The sequence below is a fragment of the Stomoxys calcitrans genome, chromosome 5, assembly GCF_963082655.1.
Source record: "Stomoxys calcitrans chromosome 5, idStoCalc2.1, whole genome shotgun sequence".
Taxonomy (NCBI): domain Eukaryota; kingdom Metazoa; phylum Arthropoda; class Insecta; order Diptera; family Muscidae; genus Stomoxys; species Stomoxys calcitrans.
The window spans coordinates 146,504,799-146,528,531 of NC_081556.1; the positions used below are offsets into that span (position 1 = coordinate 146,504,799).

General features: G+C 38.0%; 1 protein-coding gene across 3 annotated transcripts in view; it reads left to right on the plus strand.

The window, feature by feature from the left end:
• Nucleotides 1-1,760: 1,760 nt before the first annotated feature.
• The window catches only part of LOC106082655 (uncharacterized), a 72,033-nt gene continuing 50,060 nt past the window's right edge, over nt 1,761-23,733 (plus strand). The window contains exons 1-2 of one of the 3 annotated variants that reach the window (XM_013245301.2): nt 1,761-3,216; nt 20,992-22,242. In XM_013245301.2, the coding sequence (XP_013100755.2) occupies nt 21,197-22,242 (1,046 nt within the window). In that variant the 5' untranslated portion in view covers nt 1,761-3,216; nt 20,992-21,196. Of the gene's footprint in view, nt 3,217-20,962; nt 22,243-23,733 lie in introns of those variants that run through there. The other 2 variants (XM_013245304.2, XM_013245300.2) reach the window with 2 other exon arrangements.

Below are 23,733 nucleotides of genomic sequence, written 5' to 3' on the forward strand. Positions count from 1 at the left end.
CGTGCATCAGAAAGACTTATCTGTGCCAAATTTCAGCTCAAAGAAAAGAATTGCTGTAATATTGGAGCCATACCAAGTTATGGTCCGATTCGTACCATAATTGAATTGAATATTGAAGACCATAGAATGTCATTGTGTAAAATGTCAACCAATTCGAGTATGAATTGCTCCCCTTAGGGGCTCACGAAGTAAAATAGAGAGATCGGTTTATATGGGAGCTGTATCAGGCTTTAGATCGATTTGGACCATATTTGATAGGTACGTTGAAGGTCATGGGAAAAGCCGTTGTATGAAGATTCAGCCAAATCGGATAAGAATTGCGCCCTCTGTAGGCTCAAGAAGTCAAGACCCAAGATCGGTTTATATGGCAGCTATATCAGGTTATAGACCGATTTGAACTTAACTTAGCACAGTTGTTGAAAGTCATAGCGAAACACTTCATGCAAAATTTCATTCCAATCGGATAAAAATAGCGCCCTCTAGAGGCTCAAGAAGTCAAGACTCAAGATCGGTTTATATGGCAGCTATATCAGGTTATGGACATTTTACATGAACATTTTCAGCCAAATCTGACAAAAATTGGGGTTTGTATGGGCTCTAGAAGTCAAATCGGAAGATCGGTTTATATGGGAGCTATATCTAAATCTGAACCGATGTGGCCCATTTGCAATCCCCAATGGCCTGCATCATTATTAAGTATCTGTGTAAAATTTCAAGCGGCTAGCTTTAAGCGTTCGACCGCTATCGTGATTTCGACAGACGGACGGACGGACATGGCTATATCGACTCAGAACGTCGGGACGATCAGGAATATATATACTTTATGGGGCCTTAGACGAATATTTTGAAGTGTTATAAAAGGAATGACTAAATTAGTATACCCCCATCCCATGGTGGTGGGTATAATAAAATATGGTTGCCCAAAAAGTAATTGCGGATTTTTTAAAAGAAAGTAAAAGTGTTCAGTTTGCTTTACACTTTTTGCCTGGCATTTACTTAACCAACCGTAATCGAATATTTTCGCATTACATTTTCCCAAGCATTTGTGACTAAGTACCTTTAAGCCTTTTGTTCATCATAAACATGGTCATTAGTTTTTCAAAGAATAAAATGTTGAAGAGGAATAAACAAAGTTATAAAGGTTTTAATTATTTTTGTTTTTTCTCAGTTCTTCTCAGCTCGCTTTGCTTTGTCCGCAAGGATAAAAAGGATTTTATTGCAATGTGCTGTTTTTTTTTTCATTAAAAATACAATGCAAGAGGCAGGATACAAATATTGTGGAAAGTTTTTAAGCCAGATCAAAGTCAAGGCAGGAAAAACGGTTTGCAAAAAGGAAATTAAATATCCTTTGAGAACTTCCGGTCTATGGAGGGAAAATGGAAAAAAAATCAAAAACAAAAGATGAGATTAAACGTTTGTTTTGTGTGTGCTTGTGAGAATAAAACAACGGCAAAAAGTTAAGAGCAAAATAAAAAGCCGGCTAAATTTATTTAAACGGGGTTAAGCATAAGGATTTTCCATTATATTTACCTTATATGAAGATAAATACAAATTTAGACCGTTAACCAAAGAGACCAAAAACTATGAAAATTCTAACATTTTGTAAGAGAGAGTTAAGAGATTTTTAGCAAAAGAGTGTGAACTCTTTTATTTGTATGCCAGCGCTGTTATCTGAAAATGTTATAAATACCCTAGACAAGGGAACATTTTCAGTCAGTTGAAATTTTGCTATCGTGCGGTTAATACAGCCCCCCCCCCCCCTTGCGGCTGTTTCGAAGTGTTTGTTTAACATCGGCAACGAAAACGTAAAATACCGTAATTTTATCACACCCAGAAATATTTACAAAGCTTACTAATCAGAGAAATGAAACAAATTTATAAAAAAGTAATATCTAAACACATTACTAACCCACTAACTTAGTTTATTATAAGAAATGAAGAAAATCAAATACAAAAGAAAATGATAAGGTTTTGTGTATGAAAAAAAAAAAAACCCCAATGAAAAAGTCTTTAAAATCGAAACCTTTTTTCTATTGAAAAATATCATGTGATTTGTAATGGGCCTCAGATATTCTCATAAAATGTTTAAAATAAAGTAGCCTATGTGAGAAAAGAAAATTAAAGTGATTTTTTTTTGATAGTTTAACATGAGTTTTATTTGAAAGAAATAAAAGCAAACACACAATTTAAACCCCTTAACACCCAACCATTTCGATATCTACAACGCCTGAGCCTAGCATTATGTGTTTGTATATGAATGTGCCACACTGGATAAATGTCGAACGTCTGACAGCAGCCATCTCTGCTACGGCCACACATTTCTTTGATTTCTCTGTTGTGGTGTTTTTATTGAATTGTAAATCATCAACAGCAGCAGCGCCCATGCTGCCGGCGTCGTCGTCGTCGTCATCGTCATCGTCGTCACTGGCTTTAACTCGTGAATGTAAACAAATGCAACAGCATCATTACGAACAGGAAGAAGAGGAAGACAAACAAAAACAACAACCATTAAGTGTAATTGTATCAACTAAAGCATCAATCGACGCTGAGGGGCTTAGGGCAAACAATTAAAAAATAACAACAACAACAACAACGAAAACAGAACTCGCGTAATTTTATGCCAACAAAAACAAGTGAACAAGTGCCGGTATTCTAAACAAAACATATACTCACACGCACACACCTCCCCCCAAACACCCCAGCACCCATCGTCTTATTGAAATATTATGGAGCTCATTAAGAAATGTAAGACCTACTGAGAGAGCCGCAGTGAGAGAGCTAAAGCAATGGGTGGGAGTTATTGAATTAATGTGAAAAATTAAAAATAAACTCCTCCCTCCCCCCACAGAGTATTATTAAATTGAATGCAAAGAAAAGCAAAGGAAATTTTTGGAATATGGAATATATATAAGGTGTGAAGTGATAAAGTGAAGTGTAGTGAAAAACAAAATACAAACAATGCCCTCCCCCGCTGTCTATGAATAATCTTTTAACCTTAACGCATCACAGTGGGAGATAAAAAAGAATTTCAACAACTAAATTAAACCAAATTGAGAGCAAAATAAATAAGAAAACCAAATAAGTTACTGAAAAAAATAGAGATTTATTTAAATGCCTCATTAACAAAGCAATAACCAAGAAAATAACAGCAGCTATTAAATAATTTTTCACATATCCATAGCAAAGAAATTCAAAAGAGTGAAATAAACCAGCAAGGTATACAACTTGAGAACGATAATTTCCGTCTGTTTGTTAAACATTTAATTAGAGCCTTCATTTAATTTCGTGCTTACGCCATGCCCCATGATGATTGTGATACACAGTTACCCACATCTTGATTTAAATAATTTATTTATTTTTTTCATTTTATGGGCCATGTTGATATTTTGTCTTAACACCATAGTGTCAGAGAGTGTTAAATGCAGAAGTGAGCCGGTAAAAAACAAAAAGAAAGAAACCAAATATTGGGCAATAAGTTCCCTATTTACAAGTAAATATTTACACATAATTTTTATTCTGCAAGAAAAAAATTTTGAAAAAATGTTTTCTTAGGCAAAGAAATGGTCTAAAGGCCAATTGTGATGTTAACTTTAGTGGCCACGTGCATATATTGACATATAAACTTTTGATGAATTTGATTTTCCGAAGAAGGGAACAAAAAGAAAACTTACTGTTAGCCTTGGGTGTAGTAACTGCAAGCTCAAATGTTGATTGTAGTTTTGAATTGTGATGTGTATCGCACCACCAAGTTTTACATAGCCTTAGATCAGTCAAGTCAAATGCTATTGGTCTTGAGAACATTCACCCAAGATTCATTAGAATATTAGTTCCTTACCTTAACATTATTTTACTCATTATAACCTACACCACCACTGTGGTACAGGGTATTATAAGTTTGTGAATTTGTTTGCAACGCTGTGGAGGAGAAGAGCTAGACCCATTGATTCGATTAAGCCATGCCCGTCTGTCCAGGTGTATTTTTTGTCCAATCATCACGAAGTTATGCACATCAGGGACGTAGTCAGAGGGGGATAGCCGTAGTAGCAACAATTTTCAACCGGTCTGCACAAAATTTGACACGAATTGTTTTTTTTACTGATCTTACCATATGTGCAAGATTTCATCAAAATCGATTCAGATTAAGATACAGCTCCCATCAGGGACGTAGTCAGAGGGGGCTAGCCGTAGTAGCAACAATTTTCAACCGATCTGCACAAAATTTGGCACGAATTGTTTTTTTACTGATCTTAACATATGTGCAAGATTTCATCAAAATCGGTTCCGGTTAAGATACAGCTCCCATCAGGGACGTAGTCAGGGGGGGCTAGCCGTAGTAGCAACAATTTTCAACCGGTCTGCATAAAATTTGGCACGAATTGTTTTGTTACTGATCTTAACATGTGTGCAAGATTTCATCAAAATCGATTCAGATTAAGATACAGCTCCCATCAGGGACGTAGTCAGAGGGGGATAGCCGTAGTAGCAACAATTTTCAACCGGTCTGCATAAAATTTGGCACGAATTGTTTTGTTACTGATCTTAACATATGTGCAAGATTTCATCAAAATCGATTCAGATTAAGATACAGCTCCCATCAGGGGCGTAGCCATGGGTGGGCCCAAGCTCCCCCCACCCAAAATGATTTTGTCTGAAGAAAAAATTTTAATTAAATTTGCTCTATACAAAATAATTTCAGAAACATTTTTATACCCACCACCATAGGATAGGGGGTATATTCATTTAGTCATTCCGTTTGCAACACATCGAAATATCAATTTCCGACCTTACAAAGTATATATATTTCGGATTGTCGTAAAATTCTAAGACGATTTAACGATGTCTGTGTGTGTGTCCGTCTGCCCGTCCATCTATTGTAATCACACTAGAGCCTTCAACAATTGAGATACTGAGCTGAAATTTGGCATAGATACATCTTTTTGATGCACGATGGTTAAGTTCTTGAACGGGCCAAATCGGACCATATTTGAATGTAGCTGCTATATAGACCGATTTGCTGATAAATGGTCTAATGCCCATAAAACTTTATTTTTAATCCGATTTTGCTGAAATTTGAAACAGTGAGTAGTCTTAGGCCTCCCGACATCTGACCCAAATATGGTTCAGATCGGACTATATTTAGATATAGCTACCATATAGATCGATCTGTCGATTGGAACCCAGGCGTTCAGCGTCGTAGGCGGACATGCTAATCTCTGCGCTACGGTGGCCCGTCCCAAATAATAATTGCGCCTTTTATGGGCCGAAAACCTTAAATCGGGAGATTGGTCTTTATGGCAGCTTTATCCAAATCTGGACCGATTTAGGCCAAAAGGACGGAGGATATCCAAGGGCCTAACACAACTCACTGTCCCAAATTTAGTTGAAATCGGACAATAAATGCGCCTTTATGGGCCCAAAACCTTGAATCAAGAGATCGGTCTATATGGCAGCTACATCCAAATCTGGACCGATCTGGGCCAAATTGAAGAAGGATGTCGAGGGAACTAACATTGCTTTTGTTTCAAGTTTCGGCGACATCGGATAATAAATGCGCCTTTTATGAGCCCAAAACCTTAAATCAAGAGATCGGTCTATATGCACATCTGGACCGATCTGGGCCAAATTGAATAAGGATGTCGAAGGGCCTAACACAACTCACTGTCCCAAATTTCGGCGACATGGGACACTAAATGCACCTTTTATGGGCCCAAAACCTGGAATCGAGAGATCAGTCTATATGACGTTTATGTCCAAATCTGGACCGATCTGTGCCATATTGCTGAAGTATGTCGAGGGGCTTAACTTAACTGACTGTCCCAAATTTCGGCGACATCGAACAATAAATTCGCCATTTAGGGGCCCGAAACCTTAATCGAGAGATCGGTCTATATGGCAGCTATATCCAAATCTGAACCGATATAACCTAAATTGAAGAAGGAAGTCGAAGAGCCTAACACAACTCACTGTCCCAAATTTCGGTGACATCGAACAATAAATGCGCCATTTAGGGGCCCAAAACCTTAATCGAGAGATCGGTCTATATGGCAGCTATATCTAAATCTGGGCCGATCTGAGCTAAATTGAAGAAGGATGTTGAAGTTCCTAACACAACTCTCTGTCACAAATTTCGGCGACATTAAACAATAAATGCGCCTTTTATGGGCCTGTCGGCGGATCGGTCTATATGACAGCTATATCCAAATCTGCACCGATCTGGGCCAAATTGAAGAGATATGACGAGTGGCTTTACACAACTCACTGCCCCAAATTTCACCAAAAACCGGATAATAAATGTGGCTTTTATGGGTCTAAGACCCTAAATCGGCCGATCGGTCTGTATGGGGGCTATATCAAGATATGGTCCGATATAGCCCATCTTCGATCTTAACCTGCTTATGGACAAAAGAAGAATCTGTGCAAAGTTTCAGCTGAATATCTCTATTTTTTGCGTGATTTCAACAGACAGATGGACAGACAGACGGAAATGGCTACATCGTTTTCGATTTTTACGCTGATCAAGAATATATACACTTTATGGGGTCGGAAATTGATATATTGATGTATTGCAAACGGAAACGACAAAACGAAAATACCCCCATCCTTCGGTGGTGGGTATAAAAACACATTTTAAGGTATCATGGTTCGATTTCAACTATTATAAGTCGAAAACTAGTCTTGGGATTGTTATTTTTATACCCACCACCATAGTATAGGGGTTATATTTTGTTAGGCATTCCGAAATATTCATTTCTGACCCTACATCGGAATATCCATGTCTGACCCTACAACGTATATATATTGGGTTGCCCAAAAAGTAATTGCGGATTTTTTTAAAAGAAACTAAATGCATTTTTAATAAAACTTAGAATGAACTTTAATCAAATATACTTTTTTTACACTTTTTTTCTAAAGCAAGCTAAAAGTAACAGCTAACTGTAACTGACAGAAGAAAGAATGCAATTACAGAGTCACAAGCTGTGAAAAAATTTGTCAACGCCGACTATATAAAAAATCCGCAATTACTTTTTGGGCAACCCAATATATCGAATCGTAGTAAAATTCTAAGTCGATTTATCAATGTACCTGTGTCTGTCCGTCCATCTGTAATTACAGAGTCACAAGCTGTGAAAAAATTTGTCAACGCCGACTATATAAAAAATCCGCAATTACTTTTTGGGCAACCCAATATATCGGATCGTAGTAAAATTCTAAGTCGATTTATCAATGTACCTGTGTCTGTCCGTCCGTCTGTTGTTATCACTCTGCAGCATTCAAAAATTGAGATATTGGACTGAAATTTAGCACATATACGTGTTTTTGCTGCAAGCAGGTCAAGCTTTTAAACGGGTCCAAATGGACCATATTTGGATATAGCTCTTATATAGACCGATCTGTCGATGAAGGATCTAGAGCTTATAAAAGCTGTATTTATTATCCGATTTGCAGACATCCGACCCAAATATGGTTCAGATGAGATAATTTTTATACAATATATGGCCGTCATATAGAGCGATCTGCCGATTTGACTTTTGAGCCCCTTTAAGTCTCAAGTTTTATTCGATTTGGCTGAAGTTATGTACGCATGCTGGTGCTTATGTCTGTCTACACTCGCACCATAGCCCATCAAGATAGATAGATATATTGGGTTGCCCAAAAAGTAATTGCGGATTTTTCATACAGTTCGCGTTGACAAATTTTTTCACAGCTTGTGACTCTGTAATTGCATTCTTTCTTCTGTCAGTTATCAGCTGTTACTTTTAGCTTGCTTTAGAAAAAAAGTGTAAAAAAAGTATACTTGATTAAAGTTCATTCTAAGTTTTATTAAAAATGCATTTACTTTCTTTTAAAAAATCCGCAATTACTTTTTGGGCAACCCAATAAATCTCCAATACAAATCGATCTCCGGATTTTACTTCTCGAGCTCATGGAAGGCACTTAGTCCCCCTAATCTCTATCTCTCTCTCTCTCTCTCTCATACCAAATATCACCCAGATAGGTCAATAAATTGCTATATCCGTCACATAAATCCATCCCTAGAGAATTGTAGCTCAATTCAGAGAGCTTATAGAAAAATATGTCAATTAAAATTCATGGGGGTTAGGCCCCAATGATATTTCTGTTATCTTTCTGATAATTGTGTGTCTTAATTTGAGCTGATGAAGGGTTATGAAAGCTAACCCAGCTTGTCCTACCTTCAGTTTCAGTTGTTTGGTAGTTTATGTGTAAAAAAAACAGACTTGAGTTGTTCAGCACCCTTCACATTAAGATGGACAACAATTAATGTGCTCAAGCTCGGCTATGGCAATAGGTTAAACATTAATCATTACCTCATCATATTCGGATCATTAGCTATAACGATATACTAAGCATTGCTTCTACTGTGTTGCAAAAGTAAAAACATCAAAAGCATAAATTGTTGTTGTCAAGAAACCAATTTTTGCTATTGCAACTTACATCTTTGCAATGGAAATACCCCTTTCAAAGTCGTATTCCATAACACTCATATCTCATTAAGTTCATTTTGTTCACCAACAAAATATTTTTTTCATTCCAAGGATAAACCCAAATATCTATAGATCTCATAATCAATCATTTCGAAACTCAATTTGCCCCATTTCTCATTGCATATTCTCTACATAATTCTATGAAGGGCCAATTATGAATGAGTATGGAAAATGATTAGCATTAACTGGAATGGTAGTGGAAGGAACATAGAAATTTTGCCATTCACTCTGGCACAAACTCATGATTGTTTATTTTCAATTTTCCATAATGAAGCACAGCCACATAAATCACTAAATATTGGCAACCGACCCAGACTCAGACTGATAGACTTACACACACACACACATACACTGCACTCCAGCAGAAGGCCACACACACAGACTCCACGGGCACAGGCCACTGAGCGTGTTTTATTGAACTTTGTGTGAGTGTGAGTGTGTCTGTGTATTTGGAAATTTTTATCCATCCTTATGAATATTAATCAAAGAACTGTGAAAAAGAAAAACTGACCCACCAACTAAGGCATACCAAAACGCCCAGCATCAAGCTGAGCTTCCCTTTTGGTGTCATTGACGCTGCTATGCTATGCTGCAACATTGTATGCATTCAAAACAAAAAAAAAAACAACAACAAAAACTAACTAAAAAATGAAACAAAACTTAAGCGAAAAGCAGAAAGCAAACATTTCGCAAATCTATGGCACTTGTGGGCTATAAATTTTTGGTATAGTGCGAGAGGTTTTTGCCAGGCTGGCAAAAGGGACAGCAAAAAAAAACAAAACATTGGCCCAGAGAGGACATTTTACCAAAAAATGCGCAAAAAAATATTGTGTATGCCATCTGAGTGACCAAGGTAGTCACTCATTTCATAAAATTATGAGGTTTTGCATCAACTGCGTATAAAATTTCAGAAATATATCCCCTTCTGTAAAAAAAAGGTACCAAATAGAAACAAGAATAACAATGCGTCGGAAAACTCATTAAGCCGCCCAATATATATTGTCAAGGTATGAATGAATGCCAATATTGAGCGCTTTAGCTCAATTAGTAAATAAAGTACCTAAATATACGATTGAAAAACAAGTAAAATGGCGTGAAGTTGGTCCGGGTCGAACTTTGGATACACAACACCTCGGGTATATATATAAACCAAAATCCGGTGAAAAATGCATAACTTATGCCCCATAGCAGCTATATCGAAATATTGGGTTGCCCAAAAAGTAATTGCGGATTTTTTAAAAGAAAGTAAATGCATTTTTAATAAAACTTAGAATGAACTTTAATCAAGTATACTTTTTTTACACTTTTTTTCTAAAGCAAGCTAAAAGTAACAGCTGATAACTGACAGAACAAAGAATGCAATTACAGAGTCACAAGCTGTGAAAAAATTTGTCAACGCCGACTATATGAAAAATCCGCAATTACTTTTTGGGCAACCCAATATATTCCGATTTGGACCAAGTTCTAAAAAGCCCAAGTCATTGTTCAATTGTTGGTCTTTTTGGCAGCTATATCCAAACACCAAACCGATCTGATCCATATATGACACTGATGTCGAAAAGCCTAACATAAGTCACAGTGTCAAATTTCAGTGAAATCGGATTATAAATGCGCCTTTTATGGGACCAAGACTTTAAATCGAGATATCGGTCTATATGGCAGCTATATCCAAATCTGGACCGATTTGGTTCAAGTAGCAGAAAAAATGTCGAAGGGCCTAACACAACCCACTGTCCCAACATAAAAGCCTCATTTTATCCGATTTTGCTGAAATTTGGGAAAGTGAGTTTTGTCCCATAGATTTTTCCCTTCAATCTGGCAAAGATCGGTCCAGATTTGCATATTGCTGTCATATAGACCGATCCGCCGATTTAGGGTCTTAGTCCCATAAAAACCGCATTTATTACCCGATTTTGCTGAAATTTGGGACAGTAAGTTGTGTTAGGTCCTTCGACATCTTTCTTCAATTTGGCCCAGATCGGTCCAGATTTGGATACAGCTGCCACATAGACCGATCTCTCGATTGAAGGTCTTGGGCCCTTAAAATGCGTATTTATTATTCTATTTTGCCAAAATTTGTGACAGTGAGTTGTGTTAGGCCCGTCGACATATATCTGCAATTTGGCCCAGTTCTGCCCAGATTTGCATATTGCTGCCATATAGACCGATCCGCCGATTTAGGGTCTTAGTCCCATAAAAACCGCATTTATTACCCGATTTTGCTGAAATTTGGGACAGTAAGTTGTGTTAGGTCCTTCGACATCTTTCTTCAATTTGGCCCAGATCGGTCCAGATTTGGATACAGCTGCCACATAGACCGATCTCTTGATTTAAAGTCTTGCCCCAATAAAAGGGGCATATTAATCCGATTTCACTGAAATTTGACACAGTGACTAATGTAAGGCTTTTCGACATCCGTGTCGTATATGGTTCTTCTTTGATAATACCTGTGAAATTTGGATCAGGGAGTTCATGGAGTCAATAAAAACGGTTTGTATTTGGATGTTGCTCTCATACGGCCTTTGATTACTTTGATTAATCCATCCAAATATCCAAGTTTTGCTTTAAAATTCTTCTTGAATGGTATTCACAGTATTAAATCTGTTGCATTATTTGTAGTGATGCGTAAAAAATTTACACTTTGTTGTTATTTTGCTCATTCATTTATTTGCCAATAACTTATTTAAATGAAGCAACAAATGTGAGTTAAACAAAAAATTCGAAATAAATTCATTTGGACAAAAATCTACAAAATTGATATTGACTTCAGTGGACTGTGCTGATTTGCAGTACATCAAGTTGTATTTGCTTTAAATAAATTTGTTTTTTTATTCCCCCTCTCATAAAGCTCATGGGAAAAACATTGGAAAGTGGTTGTGTTGCTCATTGTAAAAAATACCCATGGGTTGTTGATTTTGCGTTGGTGTTATGATTTATTTTTATGCCGTTTTTTTTGTATCAATGGGAGAGTTTCTTTCGAATATTAATAATGATTTTTTTTTGTAATTTTTTATTTAAAGTTTATATCTTCTATATATCATGGCCTCTCTTGCTTTATCATACAATTCATTGAGAGGTGAAAAGCCCTGGCTAGATTTGCTTGTGATTGAGAACATAGATGGCTGCTGCTGGGGCATAAATTTAACAGAAAAATTAAAAAAAAAAAAAAACAATTTATGAAACGCCAGTTTTTGACTTTGCTCGCATTTATCATGCGGCAGAAGCACATTCATAGCTAAGATAAAATAATATCTGATATTGAAAATGCTCAAATATATTGTGCTACGTCATAAATTAGAAAATTAAATTATGAAGTTGCCATAGTCTCAGAAGAGATGGAAAATGACAGATGTTGGCTAAAAAAATTAAATAAATGATTTTGAAATTTATTGTAATTTAATGCAGTTTAAAACAAAATCGTTAAGCGCCAGCAGTAGGTTTCTTGTTGAAATTTTATATTTCCAGAAAATTTTGTCAAAATTGTCCATCCATAAAAGATTTGGCCAAAATAATTTAGATTGTCCAAGCACTATACTAGTGGAGTCTTTCGAAGACAGTTGTCCTCTTCGAGAAAGATAATCAGTCCAATCAGCCCGAGAAATGTAATCAGCCCTGTATGAATGGACAGATTCGCAATATTGGGAAAGAGGTCCGCTGACTTTATAACAGAGTATGTCGTACAAAAGCGGAAGTGTATTGAAATGTATACAACACATGACTCAAAGACTATCAGAGCAGCAAAAGGTGTCTTCTGAAAGCTGTTCCCTACCAAAATTTCAAAAAAAAAACAATTTTGAATACCCCCGTAACCAGTCGAAATTTTGTATACCTTAAGCAGACTTTTTTGTTGGAATTTTTAAGAACTATCCAGCAAAAAAAAGTTTTGAAAATCGAACCACAAATAAAAATTAGGCAGCACGAACAATTTTTGGAAATCCCAAGGTGACAACCTTTAGTGCTATGTTAAGAAGAGACACCCAAAACACCTAGGGCCTTAAAATTTTGCACAGGATTTTGGTAAGACCTCAGCTTCAATCATTTCATATATCAAAGAGTTACCGCTATCAATTTTCATATGACATATTTTTTATACCCACCACCATAAGATGGGGGTATACTAATCTAGTCATTTCGTTTGTAACACCTCGAAATATTGACCTAAAACCCTATAAACTATATATATTCTTGATCGTCTCGACATTCTAAGTTGATCTAGCCATGTCCGTCCCTCCATCCGTCCCTCCGTCTGTCGAAATCACAATAGCAGTCGAACGCGTAAAGCTAGCCGCTTGAAATTTTGCACAGATATTTAATATTGATGTAGGTCATTGGGTATTACAAATGGGCCATATCGGATGAGATTTAGATATATTGGGTTGCCCAAAAAGTAATTGCGGATTTTTCATATAGTCGGCGTTGACAAATTTTTTCACAGCTTGTGACTCTGTAATTGCATTCTTTCTTCTGTCAGTTATCAGCTGTAACTTTTAGCTTGCTTTAGAAAAAAGTATAAAGAAAGTGTATTTGATTAAAGTTCACTCTAAGTTTTATTAAAAATGCATTTACTTTCTTTTAAAAAACCCGCAATTACTTTTTGGGCAACCCAATAGCTCAAATATTAACCGATTTCCCGATTTGACTTCTTAAGCCCCTGGAAGCCGCCTTTTTTCCAATTTGGCTCAAATTTTTACATGGTGTTGCATTATGACTTCTAATAACTGTGTTTACTACCGTCCAAATCGGTCTTAAACCTGATATAGCGCCCATATAAACTGATCTCACGATTTTACTTCCTGAGCCCCTGGAAGCCGCAATTTTTGTGCAATTTGGCTAAAACTTTGCTTTCACTGTTCTGTTATTATTTTCAACAACTGTGCCAAGTACGGTTCAAATCGGTCTATAACCTGATATAGCTCCCGTATAAACCGACCTTCCGATTTGACTTCTTGAACCCCTACAAGCCGTAATTTAATTTCAATTTCTTTTATGACTTCCAACAATTGCTCGAAATACGGCCTAAATCAGTTTAAAGCCTGATATAGCTCTCATGTAAACCGGTCTCTCGATCATCATTGTTCGGTTCCTAGATGCTTTAACTTTTGCTGGTTGTCGGACATCGGACAATAAATAGGCCTTTTATGAGCCCAAAACCTTTAATCGAGAAATCAGTCTATATGGCAGTCATATTCAAATCTAAACCGAACTGAGGTAAATTGCAAAAATATGTCGAGGAGCTTAAAACAACTCACTGTTCCAAATTTCGGCGACATCGGACAATAAATGCGGCTTTTATGGGCCCGAAATCTTAAATCGAGAGATTTTTCTATATGGCGGCTATATGCAAATCTTGATCGATCTAAGCCAAATTGAAGAAGGATATCGAAGGGCAAAACGTAACTCACTGTCCGAAATTTCAGCAAACTCGGACAATAAATGCGCTTTTTATGGGCCCAAACCCTTAAATCGAGAGATCGGTCTATATGGCAGCTATATTCAAATCTGAACCGATCTGGGCCAAATTGAAGAAAGTTGTTGATGGACCTAACGCTACTCATTGTCCCAAATTTCAGCAAATTTGGATTATAAATGTGGCTTTTTAGGCCTAAGACCTTAAATCGGAGGATCGGTGTATATGACAGTAATATCCAAATCTGGACAGATCTGGACTAAATTGAAGAAGGATGTCGAAGGCCCCAACTCGACTCACTGACCCAAATTTCGGCGAAATCGAATAATAACTGCGGCTTTTATTGGCCTAAGACCCTAAATCGGAGGATCAGTGTATATGGCAGCTATATCCAAATCTGTACCGATCTGGGCCATATTGAAGAAAAGTGTCGAAGGACCTATTACAACTCACTGTCCCTAGTTTTAGCAAAATCGGATAACAAATGTGGCTTTTATGGGCTTAAGACCCTAAATCGGCGGATCGGTCCATATGGCAGCTATATCCAAATCTCGATCGATCTAGAAAAAATTGCAGAAATATGTCGAAGAGACTAACGCAACTCACTGTTCCAAATTTCAGTGACTTCGGGCAATAAATGCGACTTTTGTGTGCCTTAAACCTTAAATCGAGAAATCGGTCCATATGGTAACTATATCCAAATCCGGACCGATCTGGGGCAAATTAAAGAAGGATGTTGAATGGTCTAACAAAACTCATTGTCTCAAGTTTCAGCAAAATCGGATAATAAATGTGGCTTTTATGGGCCCAAGACCCTAAGTCGGCGGATCGGTCTATATGGCTGCTATATCCATATCTGAACCGATCTGGGCCATATTGTAGAAAGGGGTCGAAGGGCCCATCACAACTCACTGTCCCAAATTTCAGCAAACTCGGAACAGCCCGAACAGTTTTTCGAAATGCTGATGTGCCCAACTTTTGGGGTGTGTCAAGAGACACCCCTACCATGGCCGATAGCACCTCAGCTTTAACCATTTAAAATTTCAAAGAGTTGCCTCTATCCGTTTGCAAATGGCATATTTTTTGCTAGTTTTATTTTTTCAATTCTATCCCACTGTGCGACGTTTGCACATTTAACCCCAGTCTAAAATAGAAGCTACACTACTAACCATTACTCATCCCTTGCATTCAAATTCAGAAGAATAATCCACATTTGATATTTTTCTACAATATTTTTAATAAATGTCAAACACACGTACATACACCCCTGCTTGCCGCCATTGTCCACATATGAATATTTGACACGCACATATGTATGCATGTAGATGGGTATTTATTTTATGACCATTCATAACTAATGGCCAATTTAGATGGCCGCATTGATGGTTGATGTGTGTGTGTGTGCTGATGTTAGGGGCTGCGGCCATTAATTAAGGTTTTGACAAAAACCACATTGTCACAGAATTTATATGCGTTATGTGCCACCGTCGGTGACCAAGTGATCCACCAATCACTCTCTCTCTCTCTCTCTCTCTACTTTGCTCTCCCCTTTGTTATATAAATTCGAAATATTTCAAAACATTATAGTGACACATTCCCTCAATCAAGCGTTGAGTTGGTGAAATTCAATTACCCTAAATTGCAGCGGCAGGCGTCTACAATAAAACGCAATCATCACATTTTTCCACAAAAGTACCTAAACGGGACGTTGACGACCAACGTCAACCATGTTTTGGATTGACTTCATAAATTGTGAAAGCAGTGAATAGAAATCATTTTGTGGTAATGGTAAAAATTTCCATCCATGAGGCAAACAATTAAAATGCTGTTAGCATGGTGAGTCAACAGTGACGCAAATGCTTTCTGGAACACCCAGGCGTATGGGTGGTTTTATTACTCATACACTTAGGGGTGCACCCAATCCTGGCGATTTATTTGTGAGTGTGTGCTACCACAAACCATTAACCATGGTTCTATTATTTCACGCCAGGTTTTTACTGCGAAAAACTCACTTACTTGTTGCTTGTGGCAATCGTTTGTTTTAGCTTTCCCTTTCGCTTAACATTCCTCCTTTGAGGCCCAAGACCCAAATAACACGCTACGAGAGTTTTATTTAAATTTGTGGTTTTATTCCTGGAAATCTTTTCCTGCAGCCACAAAATCTTGGTTCATTTCATGGTTGATGGTGGCCTTGCATTGAGCGGTAGAGCAAAAACCAAAATGGAAGTAGAAACGTAGCATATGTACGTGGCTGGGGCCTTGGAAATTTTGGTATTCCCTTGTCTTTCGTAGTTCTATTTTCCGAATTTACAAGAAAGCTTTTCCGTTTTCCTGTCTTTGGTGAAATGGGGATTTTTACTTTATTATGGTACACACTGTGGGCTATGGAGGAATATTTTTATCCCCTCACCTTTTTGTTTGTTGCATTCCTTGTCAAGTATGTTTGTCTCGTTCGGAGAAATAGATAATGCAATTTTAAGACTTTCACTAAAGAACAGCTTGACACACTATTTTCAAATATGGGGTATTGGAATTAGGGATAATGCAATTTTAGGAAAGGGAATTCCTATTGAATTTACAAGCAATCAGTAAGGAAGGGCAAAAGTTGGGCGTTGCCGACTGTATAATACCCTACTTCTACCCTATAAATACAATGTGGGACCTATATCGAATTCTGAAACAATTTTGATGAACTTCGGCGGATGTTTCCAGATGGGTTATTAAACAATCCCTATCAAATTTCGAGCGAATATGTTCAAACTGTAATAACTACGGTTGACAAATGGCAACATTTTTGCAAATTACTATAAATCTGACGAACATATATATGGGAGCTATATTTAAATCTGAACCGAATTCAAGCAAACTTCTCAGATATGGTGGTAGTCGTCGAGAAAAGCGTTGTGCAAAATTTTGGCAAGATTAGTTAAAAAGTGCGATTGCTGTGGCTCTTGGATTGAAAATCGGGCGAGATACATATATGACAGCTATATCTAAATCTGGACCGATTTCTATGAAATGTCGAGATTCAAAAGGAAATCTTTCCAGCCAAATTTCGGTTAACAAATGGGCACTTTATTGGAATATTTCTCAAAATCTGACGAACATTTATATGGGAGCTATATTCAAATCTAAACCGTTTTCGAGCAAACTTCTCCGAGATGGTGGTAGTCGTCGTAGTGTGCAAAATTTTGGCAATTCTGGTAAATAAATGCGCTTGCAGTGGCTCTAGAAGTGTAAATCGGGCGATATACATATATGACAGCTATATCTAAATCTGGGCCGATTTCTACGAAATTCACCAGTAATGTCGAGAGTCATAAGAAAAGCCTTCCTCTCAAATTTCAAGAAAATCGTTTAAGAAATGACCATTTAATTGCATTATTACTGCAAATCGGACGAACATATATATGGGAGCTTTATCCAAATCTGAACCTATTTTTTCCAATTCCTATAGGCTTCGTCTCTAGGCCGAAAAATATATCCGTACCAAATTTGAAGACGATCGGATGAAAACTGTGACCTGTAGTTTGTACACAAATTAACATGGACAGACGGACAGACAGACAGACAGACTGACGGACAGACAGGCGGACAGACAGACAAACGGATAGACAGACGAATAGACAGACGGATTGACAGACAGACAGACGGATAGACAGACGGACAGACAGACGGACAGACAGATGGACAGACAGACGGACAGACAGATGGACAGACAGACAGACGGACAGACAGACAGACAGACGGACTGACAGACGGACAGACAGACAGACGGACAGACAGACAGACAGATGGACAGACAGACGGACAGACAGACGGACAGACAGACAGATGGACAGACAGACGGACAGACAGACGGACAGACAGACGGACAGACAGACAGACGAACAGATAGACGAACAGACAGACGGACAGACAGACAGACGAACAGATAGACGAACAGACAGACGGACAGACAGACAGACAGATGGACAGACAGACGGACAGACAGACGGACAGACAGACAGATGGACAGACAGACGGACAGACAGACGGACAGACAGACAGACGGACAGACAGACGAACAGACAGACGAGCAGACAGACGGACATAGCTTAATCGAATCAGAAAGTGATTCAGAGTCCAGAGTCTACATTACCATTTTACGCCACCCACCGAAGGATGGTGGTATATTCGTTTTGCTTTTTCGTTTGCATCACATCGAAATATCCATTTCCGACCCAATAATGTATATATATTCTTGATCAGAGTAAAAATCTAAGACAATCTAGCCATGTCCGTCCGTCTGTCTGTTGAAATCACGCTACAGTCTTTAAAAATTGAGATATTGAACTGAAACTTTGTACAGATTCTTTTTTTGTCCATAAAGAGGTTAAGTTCGCAGATGGGCTATATCGGACTTTATCTTGATATAGCCCCCATATAGACCGATACGCCGATTTAGGGTCTTAGGCCTATAAAAGCCATTTTTTGGCATCCGATTTTGGTGAAATTCGGGACAGTGAGTTGCGTTAGGCCCCCCCACATCCTTCTTCAATTTGGTCCAGATCGGTCCAGATTTGGATATAGCTGTTATATAGACCGATCCGCCTAATAAGATCTTAGGCCCATAAAAGCCACATTTGTTATCCGATTTTGCTGAAATTTGGGACGGTGAGTTGTCTAAGGCCTTTCGAAATCCCTATTCAATTTGGCCCAGATTTGGACATGGCTGCCATATAGACCGATCTCTCGATTTAAGGTTTTGGACCGATAAAAGGCGCAATTATTGTCCGATGTCGCCGAATTTTTGACAGTGAGTCATGTTCTTCTTCAATTTGGCCCAGATCGGTTCAGATTTGTATATAGCTGCCATATAGACCAATATCTCGATTTAGGGTCTTGGGCCCATAAAAGGTGCATTTATAGTCCGATGTAGCCAAAATTTGGAACAGCGAGTTAATTTAGGGCCTTCGACATCCTTCTTCAATTTGGCCCAGATCGGTTCAGATTTGAATATAGCTGCTATTTAGAACGATATCTCGATTTAAGGCTTTGGGCCCATAAAAAGCGCATTTATTTTCTGATGTCGCCGAAATTTGAGACAGTGAGTTATGTTAAGCCCCTCGATATACTTATGCAATTCGGTCTAGATCGATGAACATTTGGTTATAGCTGCCATATAGACCGATCTCTTGATTTAAGTCTTTGGGTCCATAAAAGGTGCAATTATTGTCCTAATCGGAACATATTTCGATATAGCTGCTATGGGGCATAAGGTATGAATTTTTCGCTGGAGTTTGACGAAATGTGGTTTACATATATTCCCGAGGTGGTGGGTATCCAAAGTTCGGCCCGGCCGAACTTAACGCCTTTTTACTTCTTTAGGTATATCTGCCATATAAGCCGATATCTCTTGGCTGATTGGCTTGGCTGACAATTTGGCTGAGTTTTTGCACCAAGTGTTTCATTTTGATCATCAACACTTGTGTCAAGTATGGTCTAAATAGGTTCATAACTTGATATACGTCCTACATAAACCGACCTTGAATTTGGACTTCCTGAGCCTCTAGAGGGCGCAATTGTTAACTGAATTGGCTGAAATTTTGCATTAATTGGTTTGTTTTGACTTCCAAAAACTGTGTTCAGTATGGTTTAAATCGGTGTATAACCTGATATAGCTCCTTCATAAACCCATCTCGAATCTTGAATTCTTGAGGCTCTAGGGGGCGCAATTCTCATCTGATTTGGCCTAAATTTTGAACGAGGTATTTAGATTTGACCATCAGCAACTAAGGGGCGCAATTCTCATTTGATTTGGCTTAAATTTTGAACGAGGTATTTGGATTTGATCATCAACAACTTTGTTAGGTATGGTTCAAATCCGTTCACAACCTGATATAGTTCCCTTAGAAGTCGATCTCAGATCTTCGCTTCTTAAGACGCTAGAGGGCGCACTTCTCATACTATTTAGCTGAATTTTTGCATCAATTGTTTTATTTTGACTATCAACAACTGTTAAAAGTATGGTCCATATTGGTTCATAACTTGATGTAGTTTTCTTATAAATCGATGTGGGATCTTGACTTCATGAGTCTTTAGAGGGCGCAATTATCATCGAAGTTGGCTGAAATTTTGCACCAGGTGTTTTATTTCGACCATCAACACTTGTGTCAAGTATGGTCTAAATCAGTTCATAACCTTATATACATCCTATATAAACCGATCTTGGGTATAGACTTCCTGAGCCTCTAGAGGGCGCAATTATCATGCAATTTGGCTGAAATTTTGCACCAAGTGTTTTATTTCGACCATCAACACTTGTGTCAAGTATGGTCTAAATCAGTTCATAACCTGATATACATCCTATATAAACCGATCGTGGATCTGGACTTCCTGAGCCTCTAGAGGGCGCAATTATCATACAATTTGGCTGAATTTTTGCTTCATGTGTTTTATTTCGACCATCAACACTTGTGTCAAGTATGGTCTAAATCGGTTCATAACCTGATATACATCCTATATAAACCGATCTTGGGTATAGACTTCCTGAGCCTCTAGAGGGCGCTATTGTTAACAGAATTGGTTGACATTTTGCAGGAATTGATTTGTTTTGAATTTCAACAGCTGTGCCAAGTATGTTTAAAATTTGTTCATAATCCGATATAGCTCCCATATGAACCAACTCCCGGTTATATTTCTTGCAATTGGACTTTTGCCTCCAAAAGCCAAACCAAGAGATATCGGTCAAAACACTTGACAAAAGCGATCCATGGTGGAGGGTATATAAGATTCGATCGGTCCGAACTTGGCACGCTTTTTCTTATTGTCAATTTTTAATTTTCTTATTACTTTTAAATTTCATGAATTTCTTTGTATTTTATACCAAACAATTTATCACAACCATTCAATTTGTTCAATAGCCCAACTCTAACAATCAATAATCCAACACTAACGTTTACAAATTATATAGTCATTTAATAAAGTGATTGTGTTGTCTTCTTTCTATTTTCTATCTTCCTTATATGTTTTTGTTTCACTTCTATGGAAAATATAAAATTTCAAAAAAAACCCCAATTGATTGCTTCATTGGCAAAGGAGGAATGAAACAAAGGAAACAACTTTCATACTAATGTGTTGATTACAAAAGCCTGAACAAAGAAAGCGCTCTTGCCTCCAACGCACACACACTGACACAGACACCTCAGCAAGCATTTAGGTACCCACACCTGCGTGTAATCGGAAATAAAGAGCAAACAAAGAGGGAAAAACTCAAACACCAAGCATAAACTAAGGAGAAAAGATGTTTGTGGGCATAAATCAAATGAGACAAAGCGGTAAAAAACGCAAAAAAACTGAGGATACCGGAACTCGGCAAAGGACAGCTAACGATGAAGAAGAAGACACTGTGCATAGCGAGGAAGAGGATGAGGAAGACGCCGAAGCAGAGGAGGGTTATAGTCGTTTCAGGCCAACAGATATGCATGCCAATGCCAAGGAGATGGGTGTGCAGGCTCAGGCTCAGGGACAGATATCGGCTGCGATAGAGGCACCTTTGCTCAAGTTCGAAGTTGCCAATGGCAAGACTAGGTTGCCAACAACACCGCAAACAACAACGACGACAAAAGCTGCTGAATATTCAACACAAACGAGAAACTTAGCCAGAATAAATGATCCTGCAGATATTGTGCCAACATGTAAATGCAAAAATTGCCAATGCAATTTACCCAGAAACGTTGCTCCAAAAGAAAACAAAAGCCAGCAACACGACTCCCTGCAACAACCCCACCAGCACCATAAACTCCCGCACCTGCCGCCACAAACTAGGTCCAGCGAAAAACTTGCTTCGTCTGGCTCTGCCACAACATCTCTGAGTTCGGTTTACATTTGCCTTGGTATATTGACTTTAGCTTTGGCTACCTTATCTGTGTTATTTTATTCGCATGTAACCTCCTGCAATGCCTTTGACTCCTCTGCCTCATCCACCTCCTCGCCGTCCTGTTACAGAAATTGCCAAAACTCCACATCAGCTGAAAGCCATAACCGTGGCACAGGAGCACCCCAGAAACGTGATGTGCCGGGTGGCAAATTCCCTCATGATTTTTCATCGACATCATCATCACCGCTGTTGTTTCGTGAACGTTTTCAACAGGAACTACTTGCCTCCGAACATATGCTGTACTCCATGGTGGAAAGGATACTGCAACAACAAAAGCAACAACAACCAACAGTGCATGACTCTGAGCAATGGCAGGAATACAATCAACAATATCTGCAAGACCATCCACAGCCACAGCCACAGCTAACTCAGAAGCATCTTCCTTTGGGGAATATCCTGGACGATCAAAGGTAAGTGCAACAGCTAGAGAGCGTAGCATCTCATATTCAACTGCAGATAAAAGGTGCATGGTATGCCAAGGCACCAAAACAGATATAGAAATTAGCAATTAGATTCCGAGAAGGGAGTTTAAAGAGTTGGATAAGTTGAATTGGCCAAAGCTTTTGTGAGATACAAATGGGGTGGCCTGGAGACGTTTTACTAAAAAATTTCGCATAATTTTGAATATGATAGAAGGTTTTTGGCAATAATTATACCTACCACCACAGGATGGGGGTATATTCATTTTGTCATTTCATTTGCAACACATCGAAATATTCATTTCCGCCGCTATAAAGTATATATATTCTTGATCAGCGTAAAAATCTAAGACGATCTTGCCATGTCCGTCCGTCTGTCTGTTGAAATCACGCTACAGATAGAGATATTGAGGTGAAACTTTGCACAGATTCTTTTTTTTGCCCATAAGCAGGTTAAATGCAAAGATGGGCTGTATCGGACGATATCTTGATATAGCCCTAATCAGGGACGTAGCCCGGATTTTATTGGGGGGGGGGGGGGGGCTACCCCACATTTTTTCATAATCGAAAATACCTCTTTTTTTAATATTGTCGTAGCTGTTTGGTGCAGGAACTGACACATCAGTGGTGACATTTGGTCATAAAGTCAGAGCTTAATTTTTCAATGATTGCCAACACAGTGCGGGTTAAACCAATTTAATTTATTTTTCTCGTCATGTTTTGGGGGAAAATTGAAATAAAATTTTTCAAATCCAAAATATTTGAAAAGATTGCAACGTCAATATAAATTCTCCAAATTATGAATATACTAGCATATGCCCGGTCGCTTCGTTGCCCCCGATGGTACACCCAATATCAAGATGTAACTGTATCGTAATTTTACTTGCCTTAGCCCTATTCGTAAAAAAAGAACATTTTGAAAATTTTATTGCCTAAATGTACGAATTAAAAAAAAAAAAAAAAAAACTCTAGTTGGTCGATAAAAACTGTCAGGGTGTAACTGTACGCAATTTTGAGGTCTTTAGCTTCATCCGTAAATAAAGTACCATTTTGTACGTTTTAGTACCTAAATGTACAAAATTTCAAAACAATCCTTCAGTCATCCGTTACATACTGCCAATATGTACCTGTATCCCTTATTTCATAGATGTAACTCACTCTGTAAATAAAGTACCACTTTGTACGATTTAGTACCAAAATATGCGAATATCAACAAACTCTTCTAGTCGTCCGGGACATACTGTCAAATACCGTACTAAACGTAAGTTTCTTTCGTTTTCATTATATTCTTCTTATTTTTTCTATCTACCCTCTTTATTTCGCAACAAAAATTATTTAAGCCAAATTTCAAAGTTCTAGCTCTACCCGTTCGCTCAATGCAAAGTTCACCTATTTCGTACTATTTTTGGTACTTTTTTGTTTCTAAATGTCCAAAAACACTGTTTTGGCATCCGAATTTATGTTAAAAAAGTGTACCTAAAT